The sequence below is a fragment of the Brachyistius frenatus genome, unplaced genomic scaffold (genome assembly GCF_029030835.1).
Source record: "Brachyistius frenatus isolate BFR_SWC_R1_liver_20210118 unplaced genomic scaffold, ASM2903083v1 Contig_371, whole genome shotgun sequence".
NCBI classification, from domain to species: Eukaryota; Metazoa; Chordata; class Actinopteri; family Embiotocidae; genus Brachyistius; species Brachyistius frenatus.
Window position 1 is genome coordinate 141064 of NW_027210970.1, and position 24042 is coordinate 165105.

The 24042-nt window shown below is 43.3% G+C and overlaps 1 protein-coding gene across 1 annotated transcript in view; it reads left to right on the plus strand.

The window, feature by feature from the left end:
• Window positions 1-4522: 4522 nt before the first annotated feature.
• Window positions 4523-24042, plus strand: part of cttnbp2 (cortactin binding protein 2) — a 97435-nt gene continuing 77915 nt past the window's right edge. Inside the window, 2 exon segments of the mRNA XM_069724350.1 lie at window positions 4523-4901; window positions 16481-16588. Coding sequence (XP_069580451.1) covers window positions 4773-4901; window positions 16481-16588 — 237 coding nt within the window. The 5' untranslated portion in view covers window positions 4523-4772.

The following is a 24042-nucleotide window of genomic DNA, read 5'->3' on the forward strand; positions in this document are numbered from 1 at the left end:
CGAGTCGAGCTTCAGCAGCACACAGAGCCCAGTGATGGCAGCTGCCCTCAGTCCACTCTGTCCTCAGTCCACTCTGTCCTCAGTCCACTCTGCCCTCATCAACAAAGAGGGAGGCAGTGTGCCTGCTGTGTGTCCCAACAATAGGTGAGTTAATATGAGCCAAGTATTTCCACAGGACTGAGGCTGGGGGGGAAGGGTGTGTGTGTGTGTGTGTGTGTGTGTGTGTGTGTGTGTGTGTGTGTGTGTGTGTGTGTGTGTGTGTGTGTGTGTGGGGGGGGGGGGGTTGCCGGCCCCATAGTCTCCGGTTGCACCACTTTCTCTCCATCCTCCTGTGAGGACCTCTTGGACGTAGTTTATGGGTCACATGGACTCATAAACCACGAGGCTGTTGACACATCAAACACACAGACTGAACAACAGCTGATTCTTGGGGAAGGAATTGTTTTTTTTTATAGAAATACGTCATCTGTTTCAAAAATAGGATGTATTGTTACAGCTTGAAGATTTAGCAATTAAGCATCACACCCAAAGAAGTTGGAGTCACATTGAATGAAACAGTTGCCATGGTGATTTGAGTCCTTCCGCATGGGTCAAGAATCCAACATATTCAATAATGGGACAGGTTTTCTCCTTCACATCACAGACATCTGCACAGGCTCACGTGTAAACCAGCAGATACATCATCAAAACATCTGCATTTTGAATGCACACTGTAATTAGACTTATGTAAAAGAGCTGAATAGTTTTCAGACATTATAAATTTTAGGACAGGGAAGTAAAAATGTTGTTTTTTTATTTGAATGTGTCATGTCAAGTTTTGTTCATAGCAGAACCACCTGACAGTCACATGTGCTTGAAATAAGAATAAATGTCCCGCTCTGGGTTAAACTTTTCCATCCCACATAATTTGCAGGTTGATCGTGTGCATGAGACTTCCCTACATTCACATGTTCCCGCGGTGCTAACAACATTTCAGAGGCTGAACTGGAGGCAGGGTTATCCATAAACTCGGATCAATAGTCTCCCCTGTGATGGTGCAGCCTTCACCAGTCAGGCCAATTACAGCGAACATAATGAAGCACATTTGGCCCTTAGTTCAGTGATACTGTAGATGTAGGGAGCAACGGTAGCTGCTTGTAAAGAGTAAAGTCTGAATAAAAAGGTCCAGACTGGATAAACTCTATTCTAAAATTTTATTCAGACGTGTGAATACTGCACGTGAGAGTGACACGAACAGTTGTGGTTTATTAGAAATGGAACAAAATAGTTCTATTATAGATACTCACAGTATGTGGGATTGTCAGTGCTCAATATGGGGAAGTCCATTCATACCTACTGCAAACGTAAACTTGTACAGACTCCTGTTGGATTTTTAAAAACAGATTCAGAAACTACCTCGAACAGTCGAGCACGTTCTCAGGTGAGTATTTACAGCAGCCAGGTAGTGACTGAAGATAAATACAGTCTGTGTTCGTGATAATGAAGTAACATGTCACCCAGTATGATATTAATATAATAATATTGATGGCCTGCTTCACAAAGACACTCTGATGAGGGCTTAATAGTCAGAACTGAGTGTATCTGTTGCACAAAGCTGTTTAGCGACAGCGCTTTCTTAAGTAGGACAAGTTACATTGAATTCTGGGTAAATTTTTCAGCTTGAAATAAATCAGTGTTTGTGAAACTGTCTAACTAATCTAGGAGCAAATTTTAGACTGTGGACAAGTTAAAAAATGTCTTTCTGAAGCAATTCCCGAATGACAGGAAGTAACACGGGTTAGAGTAACACGGGTAAGAGTAACACGGGTAAGAGTAACACGGGTAAGAGTAACACGGATTAGAGTAACACGGGTTAGAGTAACAGATCTTTGTGTCCAGTGCTGCAGCTTGTTTCTAGGTTGGGAACAAGGAGTGAACAGTTTCTCTCCAGAGCTTCAAAGTATTTTTGGGGGTTTACTGCTTGTGGCTGCAGTAAGAAGTTATAGAGAAGATGGATTCAGAGACATATTTCTCCATTAATAGCACAAAGAAAGGACCAGAATGCAGTGCAGCCATAACAAACATACTTCGTTCAAAGATCGGCACTTTTTCTCACCTTTCTGTCGTCCTGTGTCATCACATGTTCCACTGAACCTCTTCCTATGTGAACATCTGAAAACAGAACTAACGGGAACTCAGTGGATGAAAATTTCTGTGGAAACATGTTCTTTTAAAAGTCACAGCCAATTTCAAGTGAGGAACAGAGAGAGCTGTTTCCACACGACATTTCCGGAGTCCCCCATAAGCGCTGGCTAATGACGAGCATCCTTTCAGAAGGGGAGGGATTAGCTCCACATGATAGCTCCATCTCTGCTGATCGGCTTCACATTCAGGCGTCACTTTGGGATTTGACACATGACAAGACAGCACAACAAGACCAAGCAGATCTCTGTGGGAAAGAAAGGGATTGACACCTGAAATTCTCCTGTGGATAACAGAAAACAGAGTGACAGCCTTCTGTGTGTGTGTGTGTGTGTGTGTGTGTGTGTGTGTGTGTGTGTGTGTGTGTGTGTGTGTGTGTGTGTGTGTGTGTGTGTGTGTGTGTGTGTGTGTGTGTGTGTGTGTGTGTGTGTGTGTGTGTGGGAGGAGTCAAAGGAACGTACTTATGAAAGCATTGTGGGGAAAAGAATCTCCCTTTTAATGTTCCAAGGTGAAATGCTATCAAGATTTCAGCATCACGAAGTCTTTAGTGAGCTATTAAAACATGTATTTCAACACACCAACTGTCTGTTTAAATGTTTTAAATTAAAATGTTATTTATCTTAAAAACTGCAGATTTCCAAGTCTCTCACATGGGTAGACATTACATATCCAAGCCAGCTCTCACTGCAACCAGGGAATGTTGATGGTGCAACATTTGACCTAAATAGACACTTAATAACCCCGTTGTGGATGACCAGGCTGGATCAGTGTTGGTTAATCCTCAACGCCACATCTGGGAGCTGCGAGGGCCCCCGATCCTCGCTGCTTTTCTGGATAAACAGACCCACAACTGAGAGATTTGAACTCTGAGCATTGACTCGTGTAAGATTAACGTTGGAGCTTTGGGGTGGAAATCCTTTGCTTTTTGGCTTCAGAACAAGGACGTCCAATGTGACGGACTGACTGTGAGGAGATATTAGAGGGACATGATGTCCATGCTCACTGTCTTTCAAACTTTATTGGGAAATAAAAATAAAATGCACCCCTCACAAACAAGCAGCTACCGCCTTGTTTAGTGCTACAACACAAGTGTTTTTGTCTTTTCTCTTCCTCTTTTATAAATGCAACATTAAGCGACTTCTTCTGGATCACATCAGACCTCATTCAAGTTTCACAGGAAGCACATGTTGGAGTAGAAAATGCACAACAAGAGGAAATTACAACCTGAATCATTCTCTTCCTCCAATGAAGACTTGTACCAACTTAGGTATTATGCTTAGGTCCACCTTTAAAATACTTGTACTTTATAGAGTATCTCCATTAATTCTCATTTTCTCAGGGAAATATTGTACTTGTTACTTAATATTGTACATGTACATCGCCTGTTATAGTTATTTTGTAGAAGCAGATTTGAAAATGGGGGTGGCACAGTGGTGCACTGGTTAGCATTGTTGCCTCACAGCAAAAAGGTTCTAGGTTCAAATCCAGGCCTTTCTGTGTGAGTCTGCATGTTCTCCGTGTGCCTGTGTGGGTTCTCTTGGTTCTCCGGCTTCCTCCCACCATCCAAAAACATGCTATCAGGTTAACTGGTGGTTCTACAAATGTCCCTGAGGTGTGAATGAGAGCGTGAATGGTCTTTGTTTCCGTCTGTCTCTATGTGGTCCTGTGATGGACTGGTGACCTGTCCAGATGAACCCTGCCTTCACCCAAAGTGTGCTGGGATAGCCCCCCCCCGTGACCCTGTTCAGGATAAAGCCAGTATAGATAATGGATTGATGGATTTGAAAATGTGGCAGGCATGTTGGTACATCAGCGATAATAATACTCTACATGTCTACTTTTATTTTGAAAGATATGTATGTACTTTGACTTGGGTAGGATAGAGAGAGTAATGGCATGTTGTACTGGAATATATTTACATTTTGGAACTGATACTTTTACTGAAGTGAAAAATATTATTAACAGGTTGTTGGCAAACCAACTATGTAGTACGGAATTATTCATGGGACAGCTTATATGTGAAGAAAGACACAAATACAGTATAATGATTGTTAATGGGGATTTTATTGAAAAACAGTTTGTTTTTTTGCGTTGACGATTTATAAAATGCTGCATCGACCCTGCCTCCTTAAATAAATAAAAACAATAATAAAAAAAAAAACAACGGAGAAAGTTTATTAACAGATGAAGTCATTCAAGACAGTCCAAATAGTTTAAAAAAAAAAAAAAACTTTTCAGTTTTACTGGTGCAGCGACTCTTTAAGGTTAGAAAACATTTATTGGCTTGTTTTATAGCTACTGAGGCCGACAATTGCTGTTGTCAATCAGGCTGTCGGGACGCACCTCCTGTCCTGTGGGGAGCGCACCGGCTCTTCGCATCTGGATTTTACGCGTTGGTCTGTCCACGCCCACAGGACCCTGACACACACACACACACACCCCTCAGCTGCAGCAGCCCGCTCACTCGGTGGTGTCTTTTCACGGCAGAGAGCTGTCGTCTCCTCTTTCTTCTTTTCTATTTGTCAGATCTCGCCTCTCTTTCCTTCGATGGCCGTCCGTGGCGCGGTCTGCATCCAGCAGTGCAAGAGTTAATGAGAGCCGGATGCGCCGTCGCTCCAGCAGACCGCTCCAGTACGAAGATGGCGTCGGAGGGAGCCAGCGGAGAGCAGCCTCCTCCGGTACAAACACTGGCGGCAGCCGTCCTGGGAAGTGTGGACACGGTAAGACGCGAGTTTCACATTACACGAAGCTATACGGCTGTTTTTTAACCGCTGCAGCAGTCAGCGGGGAAAGACGGTGAAATGCGGTGCGCATCTATTCGGCGCAGGCTCGAGAAGCAACAGCGCGACAATATGTGGAGAAAAACACGAGCTGCGTGACGGTTCGGGCTGATGAACATCCCAGAATAACACAGGTCTCCAACGAAAGGCACACGGTGTTCGGTTGGAGTGAATCCTTTGTTGGCCTCCACCAGTGTTTTCAACACGTCATGGTCTCCTGATGGAGCACCGGTTACTGTCTGTTTGACCTCGTCATGGTCTCCTGATGGAGCACCGGCTGCTGTCTGTTTGACCTCGTCATGGTCTCCTGATGGAGCACCGGTTACTGTCTGTTTGACCTCGTCATGGTCTCCTGATGGAGCACCGGCTGCTGTCTGTTTGACCACATCATGGTCTCCTGATGGAGCACCGGTTACTGTCTGTTTGACCTCGTCATGGTCTCCTGATGGAGCACCGGTTACTGTCTGTTTGACCTCGTCATGGTCTCCTGATGGAGCACCGGTTACTGTCTGTTTGACCACGTCATGGTCTCCTGATGGAGCACCGGTTACTGTCTGTTTGACCTCGTCATGGTCTCCTGATGGAGCACCGGTTACTGTCTGTTTGACCACGTCATGGTCTCCTGATGGAGCACCGGTTACTGTCTGTTTGACCTCGTCATGGTCTCCTGATGGAGCACCGGTTACTGTCTGTTTGACCACGTCATGGTCTCCTGATGGAGCACCGGTTACTGTCTGTTTGACCTCGTCATGGTCTCCTGATGGAGCACCGGTTACTGTCTGTTTGACCTCGTCATGGTCTCCTGATGGAGCACCGGTTACTGTCTGTTTGACCTCGTCATGGTCTCCTGATGGAGCACCGGTTACTGTCTGTTTGACCTCGTCATGGTCTCCTGATGGAGCACCGGTTACTGTCTGTTTGACCTCGTCATGGTCTCCTGATGGAGCACCCGTCCACCCATCCACCAGGTTGTTGCTCATTGAGCCTGGTTGCAGTAACTGCGTCGAGGCAGTGAGATGCTGAAGGTGAAAAGTCTTCATTTCCTACCTGCAGCTGGTTGTTGGATGATTTTGTTCCCATCAGTCCTCCATTATTCCATCTGTCACCTTCCAGATCTTCGCAGCTTCTTTCTGACTCTCCAACTCCCTCACTAGTTCTTTGTTGTCACCAACTGGGGTCGACTTTCAAATGTTTACACACACCTAGTTGTGGCTTGTCACGCGTGCTCTTTCACGTGTCAGTATCCGTTGCCACGGCAGCAGGTCAGCCCTCTTGGTGCAAACTGCTCAGTCTGTTGGCCGGCTGGTGCTCAAGAAACCTGGTGGAGGAGGTGGTGGTGGAGGGCTGGAGGAGGGAGTAAAGGAGGGGCTTGAGGAGGGCTGGAGGAGAGGTGGAGGGGGGTGGAGGCCCTGTTCACCAGACACCTTTCTAAATTGGTCTAAATTTCAGTGACTCAACTGGCATAGCTGGGAGTACCGTGTCAGCTCCCCCCAACAGGTGCTGCTTCTCATCCAGGTTTCAGTGAAAGGGGGCTTCCACCTCCATGCACCCCCCCCCCTCTCCACTGTGGTTATATAAAGCTCCTTGCTCTTCACCCTGTTGTCGGCCTGAAGGGGGAAGTTTCTCGTTTGCAAGGACTCTGGTCCAGAGAGGGGTCAGAGGTCAATGAATGGCACTCTGCCACTGACCTCCTACTCATTTACCAGGATACATGTGAGTGTGGCAGCACAGATAGAAAATATAACAACAAACTCACACTAGACACAGATATAGATATATATATAGACAGATATAGAGATATATATATATCTGTATACATCTGTATACATCTATATCTATCCATATATACAGTGGGTACGGAAAGTATTCAGACCCCTTTAAATTTTTCACTCTTTGTTTCATTGCAGCCATTTGCTAAAATCAAAAAAGTTCATTTCATTTCTCATTAATGTACACTCAGCACCCCATATTGACAGAAAAAAACAGAAATGTAGAAATTTGTGCAAATTTATTAAAAAAGAAAAACTGAAATATCACATGGTATTTAACTCACATGCTGTCCATTTCTTCTGATCCTCCTTGAGATGGTTCTACTCCTTCATTGGAGTCCAGCTGTGTTTAATTAAACTGATTGGACTTGATTAGGAAAGGCACACACCTGTCTATATAAGACCTTACAGCTCACAGTGCATGTCAGAGCAAATGAGAATCATGAGGTCGAAGGAACTGTCCAAGGAGCTCAGAGACAGAATTGTGGCAAGGCACAGATCTGGCCAAGGTTACAAAATAATTTCTGCAGCATTCAAGGTTCCTAAGAGCACAGTGGCCTCCATAATCCTTAAATGGAAGAAGTTTGGGACGACCAGAACTCTTCCTAGACCTGGCCGTCCAGCCAAACTGAGCAATCGTGGGAGAAGAGCCTTGGTGAGAGAGGTAAAGAAGAACCCAAAGATCACTGTGGCTGAGCTCCAGAGATGCAGTAGGGAGATGGGAGAAAGTTCCACAAAGTCAACTATCACTGCAGCCCTCCACCAGTCGGGGCTTTATGGCAGAGTGGCCCGACGGAAGCCTCTCCTCAGTGCAAGACATATGAAAGCCCGCATAGAATTTGCCAAAAACCACATGAAGGACTCCCAGACTATGAGAAATAAGATTCTCTGGTCTGATGAGACCAAGATTGAACTTGTTGGCGTTAATTCTAAGCGGTATGTGTGGAGAAAACCAGGCACTGCTCATCACCTGCCCAATACAATTCCAACAGTGAAACATGGTGGTGGCAGCATCATGCTATGGGGGTGTTTTTCAGCTGCAAGGACAGGACGACTGGTTGCAATTGAAGGAAAGATGAATGCGGCCAAGTACAGAGATATCCTGGAAGAAAACCTCTTCCAGACTGCTCTGGACCTCAGACTGGGCCGAAGGTTCACCTTCCAACAAGACAATGACCCTAAGCACACAGCTAAAATAACAAAGGAGTGGCTTCGGAACAACTCTGTGACCATCCTTGACTGGCCCAGCCAGAGCCCTGACCTAAATCCAATTGAGCATCTCTGGAGAGACCTGAAAATGGCTGTCCACCAACGTTCACCATCCAACCTGACGGAACTGGAGAGGATCTGCAAGGAAGAATGTCAGAGGATCCCCAAATCCAGGTGTGGAAAGCTTGTTGCATCATTCCCAAGAAGACTCATGGCTGTACGAGCTCAAAAGGGTGCTTCTACTCAATACTGAGCAAAGGGTCTGAATACTTATGACCATGTGATATTTCAGTTTTTCTTTTTTAATAAATTTGCACAAATTTCTACATTTCTGTTTTTTTCTGTCAAGATGGGGTGCTGAGTGTACATTAATGAGAAATAAAATGAACTTTTTTGATTTTAGCAAATGGCTGCAATGAAACAAAGAGTGAAAAATTTAAAGGGGTCTGAATACTTTCCGTACCCACTGTATATATATCTATATGTATCTATCCATATATCATATATATATATATATATATATATATATATATATCCATATATATATATATCTATATATATATGATAGATAGATATATCGATAGATATAGTTATAGATAGATATTGATAGATATAGTTATAGATAGATAAAAAAATACCTCTTCCTGTTTATATTTGGTGGTATCTTATCATACAGAATTATTTCAATCAATCAGTTAATGTGATGTTAACAAACTATGTGGTAAATGGTGGAAAAATCAAACATTTTTGTCTTATGCGCTAGGTCTGCAGCTAACATTTATTTTTATTAGCAATTAAATTTGATTGTCTGGTCCATTTATATTGTGTATATAAGGTGTGTGCATATAGACTATATATAATGGTGAAAAAAGCCCTTCGACTCCAAGCTGGTATTCTAAAATGTCTCGTTTTATCTTTCCAAAAGGTCAAAATACTAAAATATTCAGTTTACTTGTGACAAAGAGAAGCAGCTACTGTTGACATTTCAGAAGCTGGACAGTGACTCTGCATAATTTTTCACAATTTCTGCTTTAAAATGAAAAACTGTTGCTGATATTTTCATCAAAACGCAGAAGTTTAAGGGCATTTTGGATTTAAAAACTTTAAAGACAGTAAAGAGTCACAGTTCTGTTGAGCCCTCTATTCCTTCAGCTCTCAGCAGTAATGGCTTCATTAACTTCTTTACTAATAAAATTCTTACTATCAGGGAGAGAATCGGGCCGACCCTTCCTGACACCATCACTGATGTGATGTTAAGTACAGCAGCCCTGAAAGTAACTGCAGGACTAGATGTAAACTTGGAACATTTCTCTCCTGTTGAGCTCTCTGAGTTAACTAGAATTATTTCTTCATCTGGATCCTCTAGCTGTCTGTTAGATCTCATCCCAACTAAAATTTTTAAGGAAGTCTTCCCTTTAATTAATACTTCCATATTAGATCAGATCAACCTATCTATTGTAACCGGCTATGTACTGTAGGCTTTTAAAGTGGCTGTAATTAAACCTTTACTTAAAAAGCCGACTCTTGATCAGCTGTTTTAGGAAACTACAGACCAATTTACAACCTTACATTTATTTCTAAAATCCTTGAAAAAGTTGTTGCAAATCAACTCTGTGATCATTTACAAAGGAATGATTTGTTTGAAGATGTTCAGTCTTTAGAGTTCATCATAGCACAGAAACAGCTCTGGTGAAAGTTACTAACGACCTTTTATTAGCCTCAGATAATGGACTTGTCTCTGTACTTGTTCTTCTGGACCTCAGTGCTGCTTTTGATACGATTGATCATACGATCTTATTACAGAGATTAGAAGACGTTACGAGGATTAAAGGAACTGCATTAGACTGGTTCAAATCCTACTTATCAGATAGATTCCAGTTTGTCCATGTCAACAATGAGTCTTCCAGACAAACAAGAGTTAGTTGTGGAGTTCCACAAGGCTCAGTGTTAGGCCCAATACTTTTTACTTTGTACATGCTTCCATTAAGAGATGTCATCAGGAAGCACTGCATCAACTTCCATTGTTATGCAGATGACACTCAGCTATATCTTTCTATGAAACCAGATGAAATTAATCAGTTAGTAAAACTTGAAGCAAGAGAGATCATATTTCTCCAGTTTTATCTTCTCTTCATTGGCTTCCTGTTAAATCAAGAATAGAATTTAAAATTCTCTTGATGACTTACAAAGCTCTACATGACCAGGCTCCATCATATCTTAGAGATCTTATAGAACCATATAATCCTAGCAGAGCACTTCTCTCTCAGTACGCTGGTCTACTTGTGGTTCCTAGAGTTTCCAGAAGTAGAATGGGAGGCTGAGCTTCAGTTTTCAGGCTCCTCCCCTGTGGAACCAGCTCCCAGTTTGTGTTGGAGGGGCAGAAACCCTCTCTCGCTTTAAGATTAGACTCAAAACGTTCCTTCTTGATAAAGCCTATAGTTAGGGCTGGCTCAGGTAGACCTTAACCAACCCTTAGTTATGCTGTTATAGGCCGAGGCTGCTGGGGGACCTTGTTACATGCTGAGCTTCTTTTCTTTCCTCCTACTCTTTAACTGACTCATACCTCACCATCTTTTTCTCTCCCATAGTTTCTTCTTATTATCTGTTGTCTCCATTCAGTTCCTTCACTCGTGTAGTTTCTGTTCTTTCTTTTCCAGATGTCCCGTCATGGAGCTGCATGTCTCTGCTCTGCGCTCTTCGTCTCCACCAACAGTTCTTCTCTTGTATCTCTCTGCTGTCCTTTTCTCTCTCTGCTCTCCTCTCACCCCAACCGGTCGAGGCAGATGGCCGCCCACCTCTGAGCCCCGTTCTGTTAACAGATGCTCCGCCCGCCTCTGATCCTGGTTCTGTCAGAGGTTTCTTCCTGTTAAAGGGAGTTTTTCTTCCCTCTGTTGGAGGTTTTTCTCCCTTAAAGAGGAGTTGTTTTTTCCCTCCGAGCTTATGTGAATTGTTGAATTGTTGGGTTTCTCTGTATAATGTTGTAAAGTTCAACTGTAAGGACTTTGATGTGTTAAGTGCCATGAAATAACCTGTGTTGTGATTTGGCGCTATATAAATAAAATTGAATTGAATTGAATTAAATAGCTAAACAAAAGCAAAAAAGTGTGTAATATATGCAAAATGGAGGTGAAAAACCATGGAAATACCACAAATCTCCAAAAACATTTCAAAAGGCATCCAGATACGCTATCTGTAAAACAAGCCCCATTGAAGAAAACATTTTTCCCTTCCAGTTCTCCATGTCCCCAAAAAAATAACAGAACCTTGTCATAGCTTTCATAAAACATTCAATTTGAAACACTGGAACCATGTTAGGTTTTACTGACATTTTAGGGTTAGTCGCTGCCTCGATGTTTGTAGCGTCAGTCGCTGACTGGATGTTTGTAGCGTCGCTGACTTGATGTTTGTAGCATCGCTGACTGGATGTTTGTAGCGTCGCTGACTGGAGTTTTGTAGCGTCGCTGACTCGTTTGTAGCGTCAGTCGCTGACTCGATGTTTGTAGCGTCGCTGACTCGATGTTTGTAGCGTCAGTCGCTGACTCGATGTTTGTAGCGTCAGTCGCTGACTCGATGTTTGTAGCGTCGCTGACTGGATGTTTGTAGCGTCAGTCGCTGACTCGATGTTTGTAGCGTCAGTCGCTGACTGGATGTTTGTAGCGTCGCTGACTGGATGTTTGTAGCGTCGCTGACTCGATGATTGTAGCGTCGCTGGCTCGATGTTTGTAGCGTCGCTGACTCGATGTTTGTAGCGTCGCTGACTCGATGTTTGTAGCGTCAGTCGCTGACTCGATGTTTGTAGCGTCAGTCGCTGACTCGATGTTTGTAGCGTCAGTCGCTGACTCGATGTTTGTAGCGTCGCTGACTCGATGTTTGTAGCGTCAGTCGCTGACTCGATGTTTGTAGCGTCAGTCGCTGACTCGATGTTTGTAGTGTCGCTGACTGGATGTTTGTAGTGTCGCTGACTGGATGTTTGTAGCGTCAGTCGCTGACTCGATGTTTGTAGCGTCGCTGACTCGATGTTTGTAGCGTCAGTCGCTGACTCGATGTTTGTAGTGTCGCTGACTGGATGTTTGTAGCGTCAGTCGCTGACTCGATGTTTGTAGCGTCGCTGACTCGATGTTTGTAGCGTCAGTCGCTGACTCGATGTTTGTAGCGTCAGTCGCTGACTGGATGTTTGTAGCGTCAGTCGCTGACTGGATGTTTGTAGCGTCAGTCGCTGGCTCGATGTTTGTAGCGTCGCTGCCTGGATGTTTGTTGCGTCGCTGACTCGATGTTTGTAGCGTCGCTGACTCGATGTTTGTAACGTCAGTCGCTGACTCGATGTTTGTAGCGTAGGTGAAAGTACATCAACAGTTCAACAGTGCTAATTCTTCAGATTTACCAGTTTGCTCAAAAACATATTAATGCACCATTTTTTTTTAATCTAAAATCTGCTAAATACCAAACACAGTTACACGCAAACTAATTTGTAAAATGAAGCAATTCATTTTTAAAATGGTTCACTTAGTCAGTGGTAAAAATGAAAGGAAATGGTTGTTTACACTTTTTGCATTATATTAAACCCCTAAAATGGAGAGTAATTTCTAGTTCTCTTAAACCTTTCCAATGTTTTTTTATACCACAAAAGACTTGATTCACAATCAAGAAAAGCAAAATGTCTGACATAAAATGGACTTCCCGTCATCCTATGAACAGTCGACACACACAGCAGTCTTATCTTTTTATAAGTGGAGCAGAAAAGGCTTTTCATTGATATGAGGAGAGCATGAACTGGTCTGGTTGCATCTCCGCCCGCTGGCTCTGCGGTTGCTGCTGACCAAATAGGTGCTTAATGACCTCGCCAAATGTAATTATACCTTAATGGCTTCGAGGTAGGACAGGACATCGAGCCTCATTTGAGGGCAGCACCTCATGACACCAGTTGCAGACTAGGAGGAAGTGCTGCATTTGTTCTGGAAGCCACTTTTTATTCTGCTGGTGAAGGTCGGGCTGCACCATTCAGGATGAAATGACAAGCATGTTTTTTTTTCCCTTTGAATTAAAATCACAATTCTCTTGCTTTGTTTTCCAATATAAATGTCAAGTTCACTCATTTAAATTATACAGAATAAGACTCAACAGATTCAAATAGCATCTGTTACACTCCGGAACGGCTCTTGTTTTTAGCTGAAATGCTGCAGCAGGACATCAACACACAAAGCAGGTCTTTATCGCCATCACGATGAGCTTTACAGTACCTCCTGTGTTGATGCAGGCATAAATCAAACATCATATCAGTCCTGAAGCCAACATGCTAAATGTAAATATGCTCCATTTTAGGTTTGGATTAATACTCAGGGTTATGGACATTATTGTGGTTATTCAGTTGAAGTAAAAGTAGCAAAATAAACAAGTTTCTGTCTGTTTCTGTCTTGTTTTTGGTTACATTTGTTCTTATAAAACAACAACTAGAAACCCAGTACAGCTCGAGAGCCTAGTGAAGCACCAACCAGCTAGTGAAGCATCAACCAGCTAGAGAGCAGAGTGAAGCATCAACCAGCTAGAAAGCCTAGTGAAGCATCAACCAGCTAGTGAAGCATCAACCAGCTAGAGAGCCTAGTGACGCATTGACCAGCTAGAGAGCCTAGTGACGCATCGACCAGCTAGTGAAACATCAACCAGCTAGAGTCTAGTGACGCATTGACCAGCTAGTGAAGCATCAACCAGCTAGAGAGCCCAGTGAAGCATTGACCAGCTAGAGAGCCTAGTGAAGCATTGACCAGCTAGAGAGCCTAGTGAAGCATCAACCAGCTGGAGAGCCTAGTGAAGCATCAACCAGCTAGAGAGCCTAGTGGCGCATCGACCAGCTAGTGAAGCATCAACCAGCTAGTGAAGCATTGACCAGCTAGTGAAGCATCACCAGCTAGTGAAGCATTGACCAGCTAGAGAACCTAGTGAAGCATTGACCAGCTTGAGATCCAAGTATCCAGGAGCTGGTGGAGACCAAACATAGAGCTGAAAATAGAGTCCATGTTAAAAACATCTTTCTGCCCCCAAGTGGAAACAAACTCTTCTCACCGGTATTACTGAGCATTTGGAATTGTCTTTATGCTAACAAGACTAACAGCATTTTTCATCATATATCTTTGGTCATCAGATATCTTTGTTCTAACCAGACTGATCTAGCTGAGCAGTTTAGTGTTTCTATGTTCTGTATTTATTCAGTTGGAGACGAGAAATCCTTTTTTTGTTCAGTGGTTGCTAAGGGTCCGACTACTTCCTGGAGTTGTAAACATTGCATACGTTACATAAGGATCTACTGGTTGTTTTCCAGTTGTTATTCATAATCCACGTGTTGCCATATGTATGTGACACGTTTTGTGAGGTTTGAAGCATCCTTTGACCTTAAACATAAACTTCCTGTGTCACGGCGAGACATCAAAGTTTGCCGCATCGTCACAGCAACACCCATTGACAAAGTCGAACGAATGCCTTAATATATCATCAACTACATGTTTAGGTTATTGTGACCCAACTTTAGGTTCATGTGATCAACCAGCTCGATGTAGAATGTGAAAGTATGGCGCTCTCGAGCCATTTGGCCGCGCCCACTTGCGACTCCACTAGAATATGACATTTTTCGCCGGGAGACATATGTGTATCCACTTTCATGAGTTTTTGAATATGATGAAGCCTCCAAAAAGGCAAATCACTTCACGTAATAATAATAATAATAACATTTTTACAAAAAACAATAGGGCTTTCGCACCGATGCTTGGTGCTCGGGCCCTAATAATTCGTTTTCGTTGATGCGTGTGCCTGTAAGAGGCGGCCATTTTGAGTGTCTCGCCATGAAACTACGAGTTGCTTTAAATCTTATGTACATGGACCGACCTTCTCCAAACATCACAGGTATGATAACAGCCCCGCCCTGAAGACCCCTGTGTGGTAATATTCGCTCATAGTCATAACGCCCCCTGTTGGCCACTGGAAATGACACTTTTCATACTTTCACATTCTATGTCGAGCTGGTTGATCACATTAACCTAAAGTCGGGTCACAATAACCTAAACATGTAGTTGATGATATATTGAGACATTCGTTCGACTTTGTCAATGGGCGTCGCCGTGACAATGCCGCAAAATTTGATGTCTCGCCGTGACACAGGAAGTTGATGTTTAAGGTCAACGGATGCTTGAAACCTCACGAAACGTTTGACATACATCCGGCGTGGTGAGACCATACATTATATACCTGTTTTGCGAGAAGCAGGGATATGTGGTCCCTCGCGGGCTGCATGTCGGGGAGGCGGCTTTGGGGAGGCGGCGCAAGGGAGTGCGAGGGCCTGTACATCACTGCTTGCAGTTTTTATTTTGTCTCGTTTCCTGTCTCCAGCAGGGGGCACGTGCGACCCGTTTGGCCACGCCCACTCGCAAAACATCAGATGTATCGTCTCACCATGCTGGATGTATGTGACACGTTTCGTGAGGTTTCAAGCATCCTTTGACCTTAAACATCAATTTCCTGTGTCACGGCGAGACAGCAAACTTTGCCGCATCGTCACGGCGATGCCCATTGACAAAGTCGAACGAATGTCTCAATATATCATCAACTACATGTTTAGGTTATTGTGACCCGACTTTAGGTTCATAGGATCAACCAGCTCGACGTAGAATGTGAACGTATGAAAAGTGTAATTTCCAGTGGCCAACAGGGGGCGCTATGACTATGAGCGAATATTACCCCACAGGGGTCTTCAGGGCGGGGCTGTTATCATACCTATGATGTTTGGAGAAGGTCGTTCCATGTACATAAGATTTAAAGCAACTCGTAATTTCATGGCAAGGCCCTCAAAATGGCCGCCTCTTTACGGGCACACACATCGACGAAAACGAATTATTTATACAACTTTTAATCCCAAACATGTTTTCTATCCATAGAACCTAAATTCAAGTCAGTGCGACAAAATCCCTCGGAGGAGTTCGACAAAGTACAACGTGTCAGAATCGCCCAAAATGGCAACGAAATTCAAAATGGTGGACTTCCTGTCGAGTTGATGTAATGGTGCAATGTAACTTTTTTGTGCGTCTAGGTGTGATACACGTGTCCACCGGATTTCGTGAATTTAGGTAAATGTGGCCGCCGGGGCATCTCTTTAGGGGGCGCTCTCGAGCCGTTGGGCCGCGCCCACTTGCGACTCCACTAGAATACGAAATCTTTCGCCGGGAGACATATGTGTGTCCACTTTAATGAGTTTTTGAATATGATGATGCCTCCAAAAAGGCAAATCACTTTACGTAAGAATAAGAAGAACAACGACGACGACTGAGAACATTTTTACGAAATACAATAGGGCTTTCGCACCGATGCTCGGTGCTCGGGCCCTAATAATTCCTTGATTAACAATAGGGCTTTCGCACCTTTGGTGCTCGGGCCCTAATAAGTCCTGAAAACATCATGAGAGGTTTCGAAAGTATGGGGGTTCAACACGCACCTGCATCACATCTCTCTTCTGATTGTATTCTATAATTGTGACGTGTTTTTTTCTGGCATGTTTTGCAGAAATGTGAGTTCAACATGGATAACTTGAGCAAACCAGAGCTGCTCACCCTGCTGAGTATCATGGAGGGAGAGCTGGAGGCCCGAGACCTGGTCATAGAGGCGCTGAGGGTGAGTGGAGACACACACACACACACACACACACACACACACACACACACACACACACACACACACACACACACACACACACACACACACACACACCCTCCTAACATCTTAGCTATTGTCTGGCTAAACTGAAAGTTTCCACAGCAGATTGCCTTTGTTAAACGTCTTGAGATGAGATGATATGCTGTAACTGTGACCCAGAGGAGCTTCAGTATCCTTCGTGATGAACGAGTTGAGTAGGTATCCCTCCTGAAGAATGATTTGAGTCGGTATCCCTCGTGACGAACGAGATGAGTCGGTATCCCTCGTGACGAACGAGTTGAGTCGGTATTCCTCGTGATGAACGAGATGAGTCGGTATCCCTCGTGACGAACGAGATGAGTCGGTATCCCTCGTGACGAACGAGTTGATTTGGTATCCCTCGTGACGAACGAGTTGAGTTGAGTCGGTATCCCTCATGACGAACGAGTTGAGTTGAGTCGGTATCCCTCGTGACGAACGAGTTGAGTCGGTATCCCTCGTGACGAACGAGTTGAGTTGAGTCGGTATCCCTCGTGACGAACGAGTTGAGTCGGTATCCCTCCTGAAGAACGAGTTGAGTCGGTATCCCTCGTGACGAACGAGATGAGTCGGTATCCCTCGTGACGAACGAGATGAGTCGGTATCCCTCGTGACGAACGAGTTGAGTCGGTATCCCTCGTGACGAACGAGATGAGTCGGTATCCCTCCTGAAGAACGAGTTGAGTCGGTATCCCTCGTGACGAACGAGATGAGTCGGTATCCCTCCTGAAGAACGAGTTGAGTCGGTATCCCTCGTGACAAACGAGCTGAGTCGGTATCCCTCGTGAAGAACGAGTTGAGTTGAGTCGGTATCCCTCGTGAAGAACGGGTTGAGTCGGTATCCCTCGTGACGAACGAGTTGAGTCGGTATCCCTCGTGACGAACGAGTTGAGTAGGTATCCCTCGTGAAGAACGAGTTGAGTCGGTATCCCTCCTGAAGAACGAGTTGAGTCGGTATCCCTCGTGACGAACGAGTTGAGTCGGTATCCCTCGTGACGAACGAGATGAGTCGGTATCCCTCGTGACGAACGAGTTGAGTCGGTATCCCTCGTGACGAACGAGATGAGTCGGTATCCCTCGTGACGAACGAGTTGAGTCGGTATCCCTCGTGACGAACGAGTTGAGTCGGTATCCCTCGTGACGAACAGTCATGAGTGTTGCTGAATAAACACATTATCACAAAATTAAGAGTCGGTGGCTTCATCCCAGAAATGTGAGGAACACTTTGTGTGAGTGATGGAAGTTTTTGTTTCTTTCTTTTCTCTGTGATCACTGATGATAATCAGTCCCTCTAATTATCTTTGTTGAATGGGAGCTGGCTGATCGGCTAATTAGCACTCTGTTTCCTACCAGAAAGGCCAGTGATCATTACATCGTTGTGTCCACACACCTGCTCACCTTTCAGTAATACACATGACTGAAGTCACTGGTTTTGGCTCCCCTTGTATCTCTGTCAGCAGTGAACACAATCTGCTGTTTTACTGCGCTGTGTTCTGTGGAATTTATTATAAGAAGTAAGCTTTTATTATAGATATGAATCAGTTTTTGTTCCAACTCCTGAATGTTCACTATCCTCGCTGATTGAGGGAGTAGTGATATGTGCATGTGTGTGCAGGGCGGTGGATGATGTATTGATCTGTGGTTATTAAATGCTCAACCTGTTTCTCACTGCTGTTCTCCACAAAGGCAGAAATGCAGAGTTATTTGCGAACAAACCCTGTCAGGTCCGTCTCTCCCTGCAGTTCTGTATGTAGGTCGTCTCAGTGTGTCCATGCTCTACTTTAAGGCTGTCCTCTCAGGCTTCTTTTAATAGGCTTTTAATGTGCAGCAAACAGCAGAGGAATGTTCTTATGTTGGTGACTCTGAAACTGGTAGAGTTCAGTGTTTCATTGTTTTACTACAAAGACTAGAGATGCTGCCGGGATTGAACCAGTGACCTTCTGGTTGTGCGGCCTGCTGATGTTCAATTTTGGCTTTTCTCTCTTCATCTTTGGGAGATTGTGTTGAGTTTTCCTCATATTGAGCCTATTGTGTAGCTTCACAGTCATCACCCTTGCTGATATTGAACAGACTCTTTACCTCGCTCAGCTCCACAATATCAGCTTCACACAGTAATTTGAGTCTATTTTCATTTAGGTCTATCAGTCCTGGTTTTCACCCATTCTTTACATTTAGGACATTCTGTCACTTCTTCTCTGCCTCTTTGTGTTTCTTGTACTTGGTTGTTTCACCAAGGTTTTCTGCTGGCATTAAGAGTCCCTGCATCTCCCCTGTGGATGAGAGCAGAGAGGAGGCTGATTTCATTGAAAGGATATTTCCTTTCAATGAAATCAGCCTCCTCTCTGCTGCCCTCACAGCTCTCGCAAAACCCAATGAGCCTATTTGTTCTGTCAGATAAGCCCATCCTAAAGGGGGGCGGAAGGAGAGAATTGAGATTGAAGAAGGAGGAGAGATATAACAAAAAAGAGACAGCGTTAAAGAGCTAACAAAGCTAATTGTAGTGTGATAAGCTCAGATCGAATCAGGGCAAAGACGATAGAAGGTTGGCGAAAGGCAGAAAGAAAAAGTGAAACTAATGGACGCCTGGTATCATCTCTGACGAAGCGGGACAGTGTGACAGAGTGGATTAAACAAACTTCCCCTCTCCAACCCCCCTAAATAGGCAACACAAAGGCTTCATCTGGCCACCAGCTGCAGGGCTATCAATGTCACCGGACTATGCTCATTATTTTTTTCATATCAAACAACTAATCAAGCTAACCGGCTTTATTTGTCAGCATGTCCAAAGCACCTTCCATTGGCTCAGTTACAGAGCTCCAGAGAGGAGTGAACCCTCAGCCCTGTTAGTTGTAGCGGAGGTCTGATATCTATGTGCCGCCAATTCCCCCACTGTACCATGTCCCTGCTCCCACACCAAAAGCTTGGACTGAATGTCCGCAGCTTGGCGCGGCTACAGCGATTGTTTGTGGCATTTGGTTGTTATTAAGGGGCTTTGGTGCCGCAGATTAATTAGCGTGTGTCTAAAGCTGGCTGAGCTGCCGTATCAAGCTTCATCGTGAAGAAAAACAAAGGTGGCTGTAAAGAGATTAGCCAAACGACAGAGATATCACATGATTACCGCGGCCGGTGGTTACACAAGTCACCCATTCTTTTGCACCAAGAGCTTTTCAGAGGGCATCTGGAAGCTGCGCCTTTACCCAATTCTTGAGCAGGAAACAAACTGTTTTTATTTGTGCTTACAAGTCAAAGGCGTAAGGTCCGTTTCCAAAATAATGGAGCTGCTTTCACCATTTTTGCAAACGGTGGATTTTGGCCGATTAGCTGAGTAGCTGTCTGAGTCACAGTGGATGAACTCAGTAGCCAGAACCAAGATTAAGTCCTGGCTGATGGCCAGCGTCTACTTTCCCACTAACATAAAGTTTTTTTTTACAAAGATGCCATTTTTAAAGCCTCCTCAGTGTTGAGGAGAGAATAAAAGTACAACATCTCAAGGTTTCTAAATCCGTCCTTAACATTTCATAGCTCATCATTGTGGAAATCACTGAAGTGAGTGTTTTTAGAGGCACTAGAAAATATATATATATATATATATATATATATATAAGATATGAAAACAATGATAGATGAACAGTAGATGAACAACATATGAACAGTAGATGAACAACAGATGAACAGTAGATGAACTATTTTATTGCTTTCTATTGTTCTATCTTGTTGCTTCTGTATGCTGCTGTAGCGAAAAAATTTCCCCTCGGGGATTAATAAAGTAACTACCTAACCTAATCTAATCTAACAACATATGAACAGTAGATGAACAACAGATGAACAGTAGATGAACAGCAGATGAACAGTAGATGAACAACAGATGAACAGTAGATGAACAACAGATGAACAGTAGATTAACTATTTTATTGCTTTCTATTGTTCTATCTTGTTGCTTCTGTATGCTGCTGTAGCGAAAAAAAATTCCCCTCGGGGATTAATAAAGTAACTACCTAACCTAACCTAATCTAATATAACAACATATGAACAGTAGATGAACAATATATGAACAGTAGATGAACAACAGATGAACAGCAGATGAACAGTAGATGAACAACAGATGAACAGTAGATGAACAACATATGAACAGTAGATGAACAACAGATGAACAGTAGATGAACAACATATGAACAGTAGATGAACAACAGATGAACAGTAGATGAACTATTTTATTGCTTTCTATTGTTCTATCTTGTTGCTTCTGTATGCTGCTGTAGCGAAAAAATATTTCCCCTCGGGGATTAATAAAGTAATTACCTAACCTAACCTAACCTAACCTAACCTAACCTAACCTAATCTAACTACATATAAACAGTAGATGAACAACAGATGAACAGTAGATGAACAACATATGAACAGTAGATGAACAACAGATGAACACCAGACGAACAGTAGATGAACAACAGATGAACAGCAGATGAACAACAGATGAACAGTAGATGAACAGTAGATGAACAACAGATGAACAGTAGATGAACAACATATGAACAGTAGATGAACAACAGATGAACAGTAGATGAACAGTAGATGAACAACAGATGAACAGTAGATGAACAGATGAACAGTAGATGAACAGTAGGTAAACAACAGATGAACAGTAGAAGAACAACAGATGAACAACAGATGAACAACAGACGAACAGTAGATGAATAACATATGAACAGATGAACAACAAATGAACAGTAGATGAACAACAGATGAACAGTAGATGAACAACATGAATAGTAGATGAACAACATATGAACAGCAGATGAACAGTAGATGAACAACAGATGAACAGTAGATGAACAACAGATGAACAGTAGATGAACAGATGAACAGGAGATGAACAGTAGATGAACAGATGAACAGTAGGTAAACAACAAATGAACAGTAGAAGAACAACAGATGAACAACAGATGAACAGTAGATGAACAACAGATGAACAACAGATGAACAGTAGATGAACAACAGATGAACAGTAGATGAACAGATGAACAACAAATGAACAGTAGATGAACAGTAGATGAACAACATGAATAGTAGATGAACAACAGATGAACAGTAGATGAACAACATATGAACAGTAGCTGAACAACAGATGAACAGTAGACGAACAACATATGAACAACAGATGAACAGTAGATGAACAGATGAACAACAGATGAACAGTAGATGAACAACCGATGAACAGTAGATAAACAGATGAACAGTAGATGAACAACATGAATAGTAGATGAACAACAGATGAACAGTAGATGAACAACATATGAACAGTAGATGAACAACAGATGAACAGTAGATGAACAACAGATGAACAGTAGAAGAACAACAGATGCACAACAGATGAACAGTAGATGAACAACAGATGAACAGTAGATGAACAACAGATGAACAGTAGCTGAACAACAGATGAACAACAGATAAACAACAGATGAACAACAGATGAACAGCGGATGGACAGTAGATGAACAACAGATGAACAGTAGATGAACAACAGATGAACAGCAGGTGAAAAGTAGATGACGGACAACGCCCTGTGTGGCCCCTGTAACTGATATTCAATCTTTGTTTTTGCCAACTAGGGGTGACAGGAACCAGAAGGACTCTTGGTCCAACTCAACTGTACTATCGGCTCATAATGTTAAAGGTATGAAGACATGTGGCATTACAGTTTTGCAGCTGCTGCAATGAGCAATTGAAGTGAAGACGTGCAAAAACAAAAGTTGCAAACCAGCAAAGTTTGGTGTTAATTTCTGTTGCTTTTGGTATTGGACTAAGGGGTATGAATCAAGGCTTATATATTACATTTCACTTAATGCAGCTGTAATTATTGATCTCCCAATTATACCCAACAGTGCAAGTGGCTGCTCACTAATCAATGATTTGGCTAGAAGCAGTGCCACCGCTGCAGTTTTTCAACAAACCAATATACAAATCATACCCTGCCTGGACAGTTGGACAGTTGAACAGACATTTTCCAGCTGTTATGTTCTTGGTCTCAGTGGGAGACAGGGATTGTGGAGATGGGGGCTTGGAGATTGGTCGTCTGTGCGTTTATAAAGATGATGTGATGGTATAAGTTCACTGGTGGGGGCTCGGGGAGTCTCCATTATAACGAGCGGAGTTCTGCTGTCTGTTCACGGGCACATACAAAGAGGCAGGCTGTCCTTCCAGGCCTGAAGCACCAACTTGAATTTGGCAGTTATTTTTTTACATGCCGTTTATTTCAGCGAATGATAAAGAAACAATGTTTCTATTCACCTTTTTTATTATTGGAGTCCCTGTTGCCTCTTAACGTCACATCATCGAGGGTTGGACTTCCACCATAAGACACCGAGACGCTCTGAATTCTTCCACCGGGGAACGTGGAAGTTGTAGTTCTACTGTGCAGAACGGAGTCAAAAACACATGCTTTTGTTTGAGAAAGAAAACAATGAGTCCAAATGGTTGCTGCCATATTGTCACTATATTTGCATGTCAGTGAATCTTGATTTCCACACGTCTTTATTTAAAAAATTTCCCCTTGGGGATTAATAAAGTAACGATCTAACCTAACCTACTAAAGTAACTACCTAACCTAACCTAACCTTTGAGGAGAGGTGTGTGTGTATTGTAAAGCAGTGTAAGTGGTCATGTGATCCTCCATATGCGTAAGCGAGCCTGTGGAGCTGCTGTCAGCACAAGGCTCATTCGTGTTGAGCACAACACAACACATGCCTCGAGCCATCAGGCTTTCTCCAGCGTCACGTTATCTCCAAACGTCTTGCTATTTAAGGCATGGCCTGTTGCTGGGCTTTCCAGCTCTCCTCTCCTAACACACACTTCTTCCACATCTCTGTTCATCTCCTTTTGTTCTTGTAAATCTTTGTATTTGGACATCCTGCTCTTTCTTTGTGTCGCTCCGTGTTGCTTCCTGCTTCTTTATAGTGTGGCAACTCATTACTCATCATTACTGTCTTTCTGGGAGTCAGTCTCCTGTTGCTGATTCTACCCATCTCTCAGGGCTGCACGGCTAATCCGAAATATATTAAAAATCAAAGTGCACTGCAAAAATATGCAATTTTTTCCCTCCCTTGATGGAGGTGGACTCTCCAGATATCTTCCCCAGTGGGTTCAATCATGAGCAGTGCAGTGCAAAATCTCTGACCCTACAAATCAAAGAAAATATCTTTTCATTTAATTTAAACCAAACAAAGAGCTCAGCAGTATTATTGTCATCCCTGCACATCCCCTGTGTTTCTGTCACATTTTATACATTGGAATTGAAATTGGGATGAGATGAATTGGTAGCGGTACGACCCTCTAGCGGTACTCCCACTAGGCAAGGCAAGTTTATTTGTATAGCACATTTCAACAACAAGGCAATTCAA